The following is a 13,515-nucleotide window of genomic DNA, read 5'->3' as shown; positions in this document are numbered from 1 at the left end:
AACATCAAGGACGTGTTATGCAATTTTGTTAGTCCTTTATCTCCGGTAAAGAAAACAACAAAAAAGCAATAACTGAGGTCTTTGTTTCCCAGGTACATTACATCTCATTCTTTTTCTATTCTTCAGTTCTTCAATATACCAACTTTTTTGTATGTTTATTTATTAAGTTTCCTTTTTTATTTAGATTAGATTAATACGCAAATAAAGGAATATGGCGGACCTCATTTCCAGCTGGTCTAAAGTAGAAACAGTTCCTCCTAGCCATTGTATTCCCTTGCATGAAAGACCACTGGATCCAGTTCCAATTGCTAAGGAAATTCCAGTCATTAATTTGGAAAAAGCTAAGGGCGAAGAACGTGCTGTTATTGTTCAACAACTTCGTAAAGCTTGTGAAGAATATGGTTTCTTTCAGGTCCTTTTTTCTGCCATACTCCCTCTGTTTCAATTTATGTGGCGCAGTTTCGACACGAAATTTAAGAAAAATGAAGAGTTTTGAAAGTTGTAATCTTATAGCCTTAAAAATCTGCTTATTTTGAGAAGTATTTTTTCTCAAAATTATTTTTAATGAGAAGGAGTTTTGGTTTGATTAATTAATTTGAAAAACACTTTTGAACAACAATTAGTGTTTGACCAAGCTTTTAAAACCGCTTCTAAGTGGATTTTTCTCAAAAGTATATTTTTTAAAAGTACTTTCAGAGAGAAACTACTTTTTTCTGCTTCTCAAAACGCTTATTTTTCTTCCAAAAGCTTGGCCAAACACTTCCACTGTGGAAAAAAAAATATTTTTTTTAAAAGTGCTTGTAAGATTGAAGAAGCTTGGCAAACATGCTATTAGACATTTCGTAATATTTGTGTGGCTATAAAAATTTTTTTACACAGATAATCAGTCATGGAGTACCGGAAGATCTAATGAAGGAGGCAATGAAAGTGTATCGGGAATTCTTCAGTTTGCCGGTGGAAGAGAAAGCGAATTACGCGAAAGAAGCAACAAATAATACATCAAGAGGTGCAGCAACACTGTATAGTAGCAATGCCAAGCATTATGATTCAGAGGAGCATCGTTATTGGAGGGATGTATTAGAACACAGTTGCAATGTTGACGGGGAAGACAAAAATACTTGGCCTCATAACCCTCCAAGATATAGGTACCTATTTTCTTTTCCCTTCTTTCTTGCATGACTCAAAATGTTACGGCCATGTGACCAGGAGGTCAAGGGTTCGAGCCGAGGAAACATCCTTCTGTAAAAATGCAGGGTAGGCTGCGTACAATAGATTCTTGTAGTCCGACTCATACCCGGAACCCGGGCATAGCGGGAGCTTAGTGCACCCGGCTACTTTTTTATTTTTATTTTTTTAATTTCTTGCCTTGTATTTTCATGTCAAGGTAAAATATGAAAATGAAATTTCAGGGAGGTAATTGGTTCATATTCTGCTGAAGTGAGAAAGCTGAGCAAGATTATCTTGGGTTTAGTAAGTGAAGGATTAGGGTTGGAGGCAGGTTATTTTGACAAAGATCTAAGGCAAAGAATGCTTGTAAATCATTACCCAGCATGCCCAGATCCATGTTTAACTTTGGGAGTTGGTGGACATTGTGATCCTAATCTCATAAGCATAATCCAACAAGACGCATATGGCCTTCAAATATTAAAGGATGAGAAATGGATTGGTGTAGAACCTATACCTAATGCATTTGTTGTCAATTCTGGTTTGCCACTGACGGTACAATCTCTTAACTTCTAGTACTAACAAAACAGAATGTACATAGTTTGTTGGAAGACTAATTCAAAGTTATAAATATCTCGATATTTTGTATAAATGCAGGTGATTAGCAACGGGAAGCTAGCAAGTGTTGCACATAGAGTAGTGACTAACACAACTCAACCTCGTACATCCATTGGTACTTTTATTTGTCCAGATGATATCGTTGAGCCTGCAAAATTACTTATTGATTCGGGTAATCCTCCATTGTTCAAATCCTTCAAATGGGGTGAAGAATTTCTGCCCCATTACCTCAGCAAGAAATCAGTGTATCACGCAGCATTGGAGCCTTTTAAAATCGAGGTTTAAGCATTGTGTGTGTAATGGATGAGAGTTGCTTCTACTACTCTTTCTGTTTTCCTCAATAAGAGCATTACGTGTGTTATCTTTGTACTGTAACTTGTAAACCATGTTTGGAGTGAGCCTATTATTAATGAATCAGAAGCTTTATTTAATTTTTCTTCTTCTTCGAATCTACCATGTATTTACATAGTTACATAAAGTATTCTAACATATTTTGTTGAAGAGTGACCATCTATATTTTTTTTTGGTAATTAAACTTTTTATTACCAAGTAAATATATACATGTATATCTCTTAAGTTTGGACATGCATCCCCAAACTTAGTAACATCTCTTCCTCAATGCCTACTCTAAGGATAATAGTTGAGCTTTTGCAAACTATTCCTCAATCTACTATGACTATATCCTATACAATGAATGTCTCTAACTATTTGTCTAGTAATATCTTCACTACTTCTCTTAATCTTCTGAAAGAGTCTTCTGTTCCTTTCCAGCCATATGTGATACACTACTCCAGTCATACACAGCCTGTACAACATGGTTTTAGATCCATTACCTTTCACATGTTCTATTGCCCACTTGATCTCCCCATTCCATCCTTTTGGTTCTCTATTGATATCCATCCATTTTAGTAATCTCCTCCAAACATCTTCAGAGAAAGTGCAAGTAAAAAATATGTGGTTGTGACTTTCCATCTCATGCTCACACATTGGACATTCTGGGCTTACTTGCATTCCCCACCTTATCAGTCTATCTTTTGTATATAAATTCCCCTGTACTGCTAGATACAAGATAAATTTCCATTTTGGACAGCTTCTGTTGTTGCACAGCAATCGACTCCAGTTCACCTTCGGAAATTCCCCTCTTAGTTGCTTATACATTCCTCTAATAGAGAATGAATCAGCTTGCACTACCCTTCCTGTGTCCAACCATGCTTCTGTCAAGTATTTTCCAGCTTGTAGTATCTTCCTTACAATCCGAGAAGCTTGCTTTGCATCAACTTCCCATGGTTCCCTTCCTTTTATATAGTATGCATGCACCCATTTGATCCATAGTTTATCTTTTTTCTTACCCAAGTTCCAAAGATGCTTCAGCAGAGCTGCCCTATTCCATGTATTGAGGTCTGTGACATTCAGTCCACCCTTAGTTTTAGGTCTGCATAGCATGTCCCATGTCACTAAAGCCTTCGTGCTCGAACTAGTGTCACCAGTCCATAGGAATTTCCTACAAATTGATTCAACCTGTTGAATGATCTTTTTTGGCAAGGGAAAAATCTGTGACCAAAAGGACTGTATAGCAATAAGTACACTTTTGATCAGTTGTACTCTTCCTGCATAGCTCAGAAACTTCACTGTCCACTGTTTAATTCTCCCCAGCATTTTGTCTAGCAATGGTTGGCATTGGCTTACTGATAGCTTTTTTGTACTTAATGGAACACCTAAGTATCGAAAAGGCAATTCACCTATGCTGAACCCTGTGATTTGAGTCATCTCCTGTTGTACTGCACTTGAGACACCTCCAAAATAGATGCTGCTCTTCTTCTGATTTGCCACTAAGCCTAAAGCTTGTGAAAAACTGTTGAAGCACTCATATAGTAATTGCACAAACACCCTATCTCCCCGGCAGAACAATAGCAAGTCATCAGCAAAACTAAGTTGGATGATGCCCATTTTTTCACACCTTGGGTGGTAGTTAAAGTTAGGTTGATCCTTTAAGTTCTTCAAGCTTCTGGTCAGGTATTCCATTGCTAAGACAAATAACAATGGAGACATAGGATCTCCGTCTCACACCCCTTCTAGCATCAAATGGAATAGTAGGACTACCATTGATATTGATAGAGTAGGACACTGTTTTATTGCATTTCATAATCCAACCTACAAACTTTTTAGGAAAACACAGCCCATCTAGCACCTACTCCAGATAAATCCATTCAAGTGAGTCGTATGCCTTCTGCATGTCTATCTTGATCATGCATCTAGGTGAGACTCCTTTCCTACCATAACCTTTGATCAACTCATGGCTGAGTAATATATTGTCCATCAATCCTCTCCCAGATACAAATGTTGCCTGGCTTTCATCCACCAGTGTGTTCATGACCCTCCTCAGCCTATTTGTCAGCATCTTGGATATGATTTTGTATAGGGTAGTACAACAAGAGATTGGCCTGTATTTTTTTATTGAAGTTGGGTTCTTCACTTTGGGAATAAGTGTAACAGCTGCAATTTATTGGCTTGAACATTTTCCCAGTATTAAAGAACTGCAGATCTGCCTTAGCTATCTCATCTCCATTCAGATTCCATGTTTTTTTGAAGAAGCATGCATTGAAACCATCTGCCCCAGGTGCCTTCATATCATCTATACACTCGAGAGCTTCAATTACATCCTCCTTTGTAAAAGGAGCTATAAGTTCCAGCTGTTGTTTCCTGCTTAACATTGGTCCATTCCTTATCCTCCCAGGATGTATGGCAGGTATGCTTCCACATGTAGTTCCCAGAAAGCTTTTGCAAAAGTTAACCACTTCAGTTTCAATCTCTTTATAGTATTTTAAGGTGTTCCCCTTACTATCAATAAGCTTTGTGATTTGATTCTGACCCATCCTTCTTTTCATACTTGCAAAGAAATAAGCACTATTGGTGTCCCCCAGTTGTAGCCATTGTATTCTTGACTTTTGCTTGTAGAATGATTCCTCAATTTTGTCCCACTTCTCCAGCTGCTGAATCATCTCTTTCTCTATTTCAAATAGCCTTGATATGACCATCTATATTTTAAAAGCTTAAGGTGTTGGAGAAAGCATAATTTTATTTATTTACTTAATTATGATTATAAGAAATAGATTTTGGGTCCAACATAACTCAGAAAGCGAGCTAATAAGGTAATGATTGACCAAGATGATGTAATTAAGGAGATCAAATATTCCACTCATAATTGACATGGAATCTGACACTCTCCCCTCTCAATTTATAAAAGTCCAAAATATTTTCATCTATGAAAAGGACTAGCAAAATATGAAAAAATTATATTTTATCCTTTTCATAAAAGTAAAAATAATTATGGTAAATATTTTGTCCTCTCATTCAAGACAGAAAAATCAAATATATAATAAGAAATAAGGTCAAACACATGACAAAATCAAATATGGAGACCACAACCAATTCTCCTTCTATTATATTCTCCATGTATTAGTAGAAAATAAATATGACACGTGAAATTAGGTATGGCTGACAAGGTATAATACGTGGATCACTAAAAAGGTGACAGTTGGAGTACTGCATTTGAAGATGCACGAGACACAAGAGGCACGGGCAAAGCACTCACGGGATGCTGTTGCTCGAGTCTAAATCATTCAGTAAATAGGGGTTGAATGAATCAAGCAGTAAGAAGGGGAATATTCACGAACCTCTAATTAATGAGGAATAAGAATTGAAATCGTTACAAAATCTCTACAAACTGTTACGATTGTCAATTATAAGGGATCATTAGTGTCATTAATGTCATAATGATTCGGCCATAAAAGGGAGGGAACATTATATTTGTAAACCCTATAAAAGGGAAGAGAATTTCATTTGTAAGGATCATCTGAGAATATATTGGAATATATTCACTTTACTTTTTTGACTTTGCAATCAATTATTTCTTTACTTACTTTTATCTTTTCCTATCATATAATTGAGAAAGTATGAAATTTCTTGGTTATCAGTAATCCGAGTTCTTCTAAAAATAGGCTTTGACCAAAATACATACTTTTTAATAAAAAAAATTTGTTCCGCTGCCGGGATTCTGATAATCTTTTCATTTTTTAAATTCATCTTTCTACCAAACAATCATGTCGACTGCCAACGACAACAACCAATAAAACCATCTGAACCAGCAAAATCAATAAGAAGATGAAACTCCAATCCCTTCACCCCAAAATTTTCCTCAACACTCCCGAGATGGGTCACCTAAAAGATCAACGTCACATGTGAATAATCAACAAGGGGATGATCAATCAACTGAAGATGCATTGAAACAACTAATTGCGGAACATGTCAACAATGATCTTCAAGCTTTCGTTAGTGGATTACCAACTGTACCACCAACTCCAACTCCAAACAATACCGCAACCATAGAGAACCCACGCTCATGAGTTGCTAATTCAGGCAGTGGAGGAACTCCCAGCGAATCTCGCGATGGAAAGTCAGGTACCCCCAAATAATTCTGATTTAGAAAGTTTAGTACTAACTTTGCATAAACAGCTCAAGGAGCAAAACGATTGCATAAAGCAAATTCCTGGTGTGCCATCTGTGATTAAAGGAGTGGATATTGATTAATGTTCTCAACAGCCCTGGAACCCAAGTGTCGCTCCCTTGCCGATTTCGAAAAAGTTTAAGATGCCCGATATTCCAAAGTATGATAGGACAACCGACCCACGAGATCATGTAACTGCATTTACAACTGGTGTGAAAGGCCACGACTTGACCAAGCAAGAAATTGAGTCGGTGCTGGTCAAAAAATTTGGTGAAACACTCAAAAAAGGAGCACTAACATGGTATTCTCTTTTACCAGAAAATTCTATTGATTGTTTTGCGGAGCTTGCAAATTCATTTATAAAAGCACACTCGGGAGCTCAAAAAGTTGAAAAGATGATGGAAGACATCTTCAAAATAAAACAAGGAGATACAGAGCTACTCAGGGAATTTGTGGATAGATTCCAACGTGAAAGGATGATATTACCATGTGTACCTGATAATTGGGCAGCTATGGCGTTTGCAAGTAATCTAAATAAAAAAATTTCAGAAGCCATAAGGAGACTCAAAGAAAGCTTACGAGAAATCCTTGCTACAATTTGGAATGATGTTTACAACATGTATAGCACAAAGTTGTGGATAGAAGAAGATACTATCACTCAGTCGCGGGGAGATGAAAGAACAAGCTTGAGGCGACCAGAAATGGAAAAAAGATCTGGTAAGAACAGGTACGAGCGTTACATGGGACCAGCAGGATGAGGCTCACGTTCTAATAAAAAAAAACCGGAGATACGGTTCTAGATCAAGAGACGGAGATGCAAGCTCATCATCTAGGTTTGGAAAGGAGTGAGATGCGCGGGATAGTAATACCAAGGCAAAGATTGGTGATTACAGTTTCAATGTTAGCACTTCTGAGCTAGTAGCTGTTTTATGAAGTCTGGGAGATAAGGTGCGGTGCCAAAAGAAATGAGATCAAGCCGGATGCACTGGAAATATCTTTACATGTACATGATACTAATGTGAAATGAGTTTTGATAGATCCAGGTAGCTCTGTAAATATCATTCTTTTAAGAGTGGTAAACGAGATGCAAGCCAATGATAAATTGGTACCCAAAGCATATACCTTTTCTGGATCAACTCAAGCGTTGTTACAAAGGGGGAGATAGTGCTCACTATATTCGCATAAAGAGTAGTTAAAGATACAAAATTTCAAGTGATAGATACGGACATGGAGTATAATATGATTCTCGGCAGACCTTGGATTCATGAGATGGATGTTGTTCTGTTTACTTTACATCAGGTTATTAAGTTCCCTTCACAATGGGGAATTAGACAAATTCGTGATGATCAGCAAGCCTCTAGAAGTATCAATTTAGTGGAGGATTCAAGCATAAAGAATGACGTTACAGACAAAAAATAGCAATTACAGAATTCAGTAGAGGATTTAGCAGCACAAACCTCAACTGGAGATGGGTAAACTGATGTTTTATACTTCAATACCACACAAGGAGAGGGGGTGATTTGTGTGGTGTCCAATTTTTCGCTAAACCTAATTATGGAAGGACCTGGTTCTTCTATGTGTTCCAACTACTACTGTTGCAGAATAATAAGTACAAAAATTAAAGAACACAAAGACTTTACGTGGAAAACACCTGGCTCAAAAGGTGAAAAAACCACGACCTACTTCCCAGTAGGGCTTTCCCAAACTCTCCACTAAATCACTGAGCCAAAAATGGCACTTACAAAAACACTTTTGTAGACCTAGGATTAACTCTAATCCCGTTGTAGCACATAGCCTCAACTGTTGTGACAACTTCAAGTTAACTGTAACTTGAAAAACTACGAGTACCTAATATAATTGCTTCTAGATAAAGCTGAAAGGTACAATATGAAAATACCTACTATAATTGAACTAGAATAAAAGACAGACACTTGGAACTGGTTCTTCTATCTGGTTCAAGTAGCTTCAGGTTTGCACGCTTGAATCACACACAAATTGCTTGCTATTTTGCTCTTAATTCATGTTTAACTTTTGCTTATATGTGTTGCATGTAAAAAAGAACACTGATATTTATAGAGTTAGTAAGTAGAGATTGAGTAGAATTCTGATGCTACTCTTTCTTGGTGGAAGAGTTCTAGTTGATCTCAACCTCTAACTCCTTCCTTCTCGTAAACCGTGTTCTCTTTGAGTATGGAGTCCTTATCCTTCTCCAATATGCAACCTTTTTGATCAGGATCAAGGTATATTACTTCTTTCAAGATAAGTTTATCTCCTTCACGTGCGTCTCACATACTTAAGTTTGTCCATATCTGTGCTCTACTAGGATGGGACCTGGTTCATGTCTGAGTTCCTTCGTCAATCTTCAAAACTAACCTTTACTTGGGCCAACAAATTCTCCCTTTTTGATGATGACAAACTCTGTGCTTTTCATATACTTAGGTCCTGCTAGAACTCAGCTCAACATCAATGTCAAGTTAGAAATTTTTCACTTATCATCAAGGACCAGGTTCATTAGGTTATAAACATCACTATTCAGAATATAAAGCACAATATCTTTTCCCCCTTTTGGCATCATCGAAAAGTTACATAAACAAAGTGTGATTCCCAGACATAAAAAATTACACATGGCCACTGGGCAACTGCAAATGCATTCATGGATTAATCATCAATAATCAACTACACATATTCAAACTATCAAGGAAAAATAAATAGTCAATAAGAGCAAAAGCATCAAACTTCGTTGATAGAGAATATGATTCAGCCACAATCAACAAAAAGAAACAAAAACAGTTAAAACATGACCAAAACAAGAAAAAAAAAATCCCTAATCTGGGTCATTGAATGGTCTAGACAAGGTTCAGGAAATGAAGGCTAAAGAAATTAAGGCTTGGAAGAACTAGAGGGTTGGGTTTTGGCTTGGAGAAGGTGCAGCATGTCTTTAATAATGCCATCACTCTTCTCCTTTTCCTTTGTGAGCTCAGTTCTAAGAGCATCTCTCTCAGATTCAACCTCTGACAAACGAGTCTTCAGCCTAGCTATCTCAGCATCCTTAGCCCCACTCTCCTGCAATAGAGCTCTGAACTTGCTATTATAGGTGTCTTTTTAGATTAACCAGGTTCATTTGGAATGGCATTGACCTCATAATAACAAGTAATCAGCGTATTGATTCTAAAATGGTCTTCGGTTGTGGCCATCTCCCACTTCTTCAGTGGCACCTTACAACGAGCAAGAACAGAAGTGAGAATAAAACAATAGGGAGTGGCATGGGCCTTGGAGCCATTGATAACCCCATCAAGTAGCTTGATCATAAATGCATGCCAGTTGATCTGCCGCCCACTTTCAAGACACTCCATCAAAACAAAATCCATGTAGTTAGCAATGTGTCTTCTTTCATGCCTAGGCAGCAAACACTTGTTTACAAATTCAAACGGGACTTTGTGGCATGGCTTCATTTCACTCCTATACACAACCTTAGGCTCATTCACTTCTGTGACATCACAGAACCTCCTAGTAATGGCAAGGGCAGTAGGAAGAGAGTCCAGACTTAGCCATTTTGCCTCGTGTAGTCATCATACCCTTCAAAAGGAATGTCAAGGATTTCACCCAGCTATTTTGCATCAAAAGTCACTTGAACCCCTTTCACTCGCCTGGTAACTCTACCATCCTTGACCTCTGCATTGGCTATGAACTCAATAATGTCATATCTCACCAGCCTATCATCCGACTGAAGGACCATGTCCTTCCATCCCTGAACAGCTAGACTATTAACCAGTCGAACCATCCCTGGGTCCTCCAAATCTTTCAAAAGTCTACCCTCAAGATGGTTCGTTTGCCAAACTTGGCCAGCTTATCTTGTTCATTGTCAGATTCACCCTCTTTTTCACCACTCCAATATTCTTCCTTAGTAACCTTGACTTGCTTGGCTTTCACAGCAGACCTTGTTCTTTTAGCCAAAGAAGAAGGTTCAGCAGACTTGGATACAGATGAAGACTTCTATGAGGAAGTCTTGGTCTTCTTGGGCTTAGGGGTCTGAACCTCCACCTCCACAGTCACATGTTCACTTAGATGGACCGGGTCCATCTCATCCACATCAACAGCCTCAACATGCTCTGCCACCTTAGCTTTCCCTTTGTCCATTCTTTTCTTCTTACTTTCTTCCATAGCTTTTTGTGACTCATCCTCACTCTGCTTCAACTTACTTCTTGTGGCGCTTCCTTTGGGTAGAGGAATATCAGTAGTTGTTGGAGAAGCATCCTTCCTTTTCTTGGAGGTTCTTGCCGCGCTTGGAACTTTTGGAGATGGAGTTCTCCTTTTCTTGGGGTTATAGCTTGCACCTACCTTCTTTAGAAGATCTACTAGGGTTTCCTCAATAGATGAACCCGGTTCATCTGTATGTGAACTGAGATTTACAAGCCCTTCAGCAGCTTCCCCTGAACCAATTCCCCCTATTTTTTGCTACTCTCTATCACCTTTTCTGGCTCAGCTCCACAGATAGCCAGTTTAACCACTTCAGAGGTGGGTGAAGAATCAACTACTTCTTTCCCTTTTCCCCTCACATCACTACGAACACCCTCACTCTCAGTTTCTTTTCCTATTTTATTTTTACCTCCTCTCTTTCTTGACTAAGCCGTTTCCACATTCACAACAGACCCAACCAAAACAAAACGATTCTCTAAATTTTCAACTAGAATAGAACGTACCTCAGAAGGGGGATTTTGCACAGATATTGCCTGCTCAGAATTAGAAGACCCAGTTCCTTCCCCCTCACTCGCAGACTTGAAAGAATCATCAGAATTTTTAGAATCTTGGGCTTGACTAGCCTTTAATTTTGTGTTTAGTTTACTTGAAAGCGCACCTGTAGCCACACTTTTGCGAGCAAGCATCTTCACTCGCCTTCTCCTAGGTTGGGGGTTGTGTTGGGTTGAGGAGTAGTAGAGGAATTGGAGGGGGTAGGTAGTGGAGGTGTGCCAAGGTTATCTTGGGGGTTGGTCATCTTCGTTAATTCAGGGAGAAAATTTTGATTAGAGTGTTAGAAGAGAGAAGAGTAGAGAAAAGAAAATTTTTTGACGGTTTTGAGAATTATGGGAGTGGCAGTGATGATGATGATGGATTTTAAAGGGAGAATGTTAATTAATGTCCAACGGTAGATTTTTGTACTCAATCAGAAGTCCAATCACTCTAAAATTTTAGGTTGAATAGGCGGTTAATCTTCCTAGAATATAGGCATTTTAATACGGTGAGGAGTCTAATTGAAACGGAACTGGTTCAAACTCAAAAAGATAGGTTTTTTGAAGTTTTTGAACATAGGTAGGACTCTGCTCATGAATTAAATATTAATAGTTCTAATTGTGCAGAGTGTAGAAAATATACCTCGTTATTCAGATGAACTAGTACTGATGAACCAGGTTCTTGACTAAGAATCCTCTTGATCATGCCTCAATTTCCCAAAATAGAAGAAATTTAGTTAGAGATCAGTGAGTCATATCAACATGGAACAGGAGTATACTATTTACAGTATGAGACCGAGCAAAGATTAATCTAGATATTTACACAAGTTCTAGATTTCCTAACCAAAATATATTTTTTTAATTTTTTTCATTGTGCATTCTGAACTGGTTCCATTAGGTGATCTTAATCATCCCTATTTTCTTGTTCCTTTCAAAGCTTTCTCTACTCAGTACTTTTGTAAAGATGTCATCAATCTGTTTATCAGTAGCACAAAATTCTTTAGTGATCAGTCATTTCTCATAGTTGTCCCTAAAATAAATAGTGTCTAAAATCTATGTGCTTAGTTCTCTTATGATGCAACCAACTATAATACCAAAATCCATCAACTATTGTTTGATCCACAGCAATTGAGCACAATAGGAAGTAGCAGCAACATACTCAGCTTCAGCAGTAGATAAGGCCATTGAATTTTGCTTTTTAGTATCCCATGACACAAGATATGAACCAAGGAAGTGTGTCATTCCTAAGGTGCTCTTCCTATCCACAAGGAAACCTGCATAGTCAACATCAGCATATCCCACTAGGTTAAAGTTACTACCTTTTGGATACCAAAGGCAATGGTCAGTAGTGCCTTTCAAGTATCTCAATATTCTTTTGATAGCAGTCAAGTGGGATTCCTTTGGATTTGCTTGAAATCGAGCACAAAGCCCTACACTGAATACAATGTTAGGTCTACTAGCAGTATGATACAAAAGTGAACCAATCATACCCCTATACAACTTCTTATCAACAGATTAACCAGGTTCATCTATGTCAAATTTTGTGGTTGTTGCAATAGGAGTGTCTATTTCCTTTGATTCTTCCATTTTAAACTTCTTAATCAACTCTTTTGCATATTTCTGCTGATGGATCATAGTTCCATTTGAGTTTTTTTTAATTTGTAAGCCTAAGAAGAAATTAAGCTCACCCATCATACTCATTTCAAATTCACTCCCCATAAGCTTAGCAAATTCCTTAGTTTTTCAGTTGTTGCCCCAAAAATTATGTCATCAACATATATTTGTACTACAAAAAGATCCTTACCTTCTTCCCTCAAGAATAGAGTGCTATCTATTTTACCTCTCTTGTAGCCATGTTCAAGCAGGAATTTGGATAGTCGTTCATATGCCTTGTCTAGTTTGTATACATGATTCAGACACTCTTTCTTTCAAACCCTGGAGGTTGTTTGACAAACACTTCTTCCTTTAAGTAGCCATTTAGGACGACACTCTTGACGTCCATCTGGTGAAGAGTAAATTCCATGTATGCAGCAAAGGCTATGAGGAGTCTTGTTGCTTCCAACCTTGAAATTGGAGCAAAGGTCTCATCATAGTCTATGCCTTCCTCTTGGCTATAACCTTGAACCACCAACCTTGCTTTGTTCATTGTAACAGTTCCATCTTAATCAAGTTTGTTTCTAAAGAACCATTTAGTGCCAATTACTGATCTGTCCTTGGCTTTTGGAACCAGATGCCAAACTTGACTCCTTTCAAACATTTACCCAGTCTGTATCCTACAAAGCCTCAGCAACATTTTCAGGTTCAATAAGAGATAGGAAGCATCAAAAGCATACATATTCTTTAATTGAGATCTAGTTTTAATTCCAGAAGTTGGATCAGTAATTACGTTCTCAACGGGATGAGAACTTTGATACCTTTAAGGTTTCACAACCAACTGGTTTCTGTTTGATGTTTCTCCCATGTTTTGTTGCTGAGGAACATGCTCATGGACATGTTTCATTT

At 37.9% G+C, this 13,515-nt stretch overlaps 3 protein-coding genes across 3 annotated transcripts; 1 reads left to right on the top strand and 2 right to left on the bottom strand.

Annotated features, from left to right (window-relative positions):
* Nucleotides 1-211: 211 nt before the first annotated feature.
* Nucleotides 212-2,086, top strand: LOC109239565 (hyoscyamine 6-dioxygenase-like). The gene is made up of 4 exons (XM_019406143.1): nucleotides 212-412; nucleotides 880-1,145; nucleotides 1,410-1,719; nucleotides 1,822-2,086. The coding sequence occupies exons 1-4, from the start codon at nucleotides 212-214 to the stop codon at nucleotides 2,065-2,067; spliced, it is 1,023 nt and encodes a 340-aa protein (XP_019261688.1). The 3' UTR covers nucleotides 2,068-2,086.
* Nucleotides 2,087-2,409: 323 nt separating this feature from the next.
* LOC109239557 lies at nucleotides 2,410-3,804 on the bottom strand. The gene has a single exon (XM_019406136.1). The coding sequence runs from the start codon at nucleotides 3,802-3,804 to the stop codon at nucleotides 2,410-2,412; it is 1,395 nt and encodes a 464-aa protein (XP_019261681.1).
* Nucleotides 3,805-4,166: 362 nt separating this feature from the next.
* LOC109239556 lies at nucleotides 4,167-4,817 on the bottom strand. The gene has a single exon (XM_019406135.1). It carries the CDS (start codon nucleotides 4,815-4,817, stop codon nucleotides 4,167-4,169), a length of 651 nt encoding a protein of 216 aa, XP_019261680.1.
* Nucleotides 4,818-13,515: the final 8,698 nt, after the last annotated feature.

Source organism: Nicotiana attenuata, unplaced genomic scaffold (assembly GCF_001879085.1).
Source record: "Nicotiana attenuata strain UT unplaced genomic scaffold, NIATTr2, whole genome shotgun sequence".
In the NCBI taxonomy this organism is placed as follows: Eukaryota; Viridiplantae; Streptophyta; class Magnoliopsida; order Solanales; family Solanaceae; genus Nicotiana; species Nicotiana attenuata.
The sequence above is the reverse complement of the archived record's forward strand: the minus strand, read 5'-3'. Positions and strand labels throughout refer to the sequence as shown.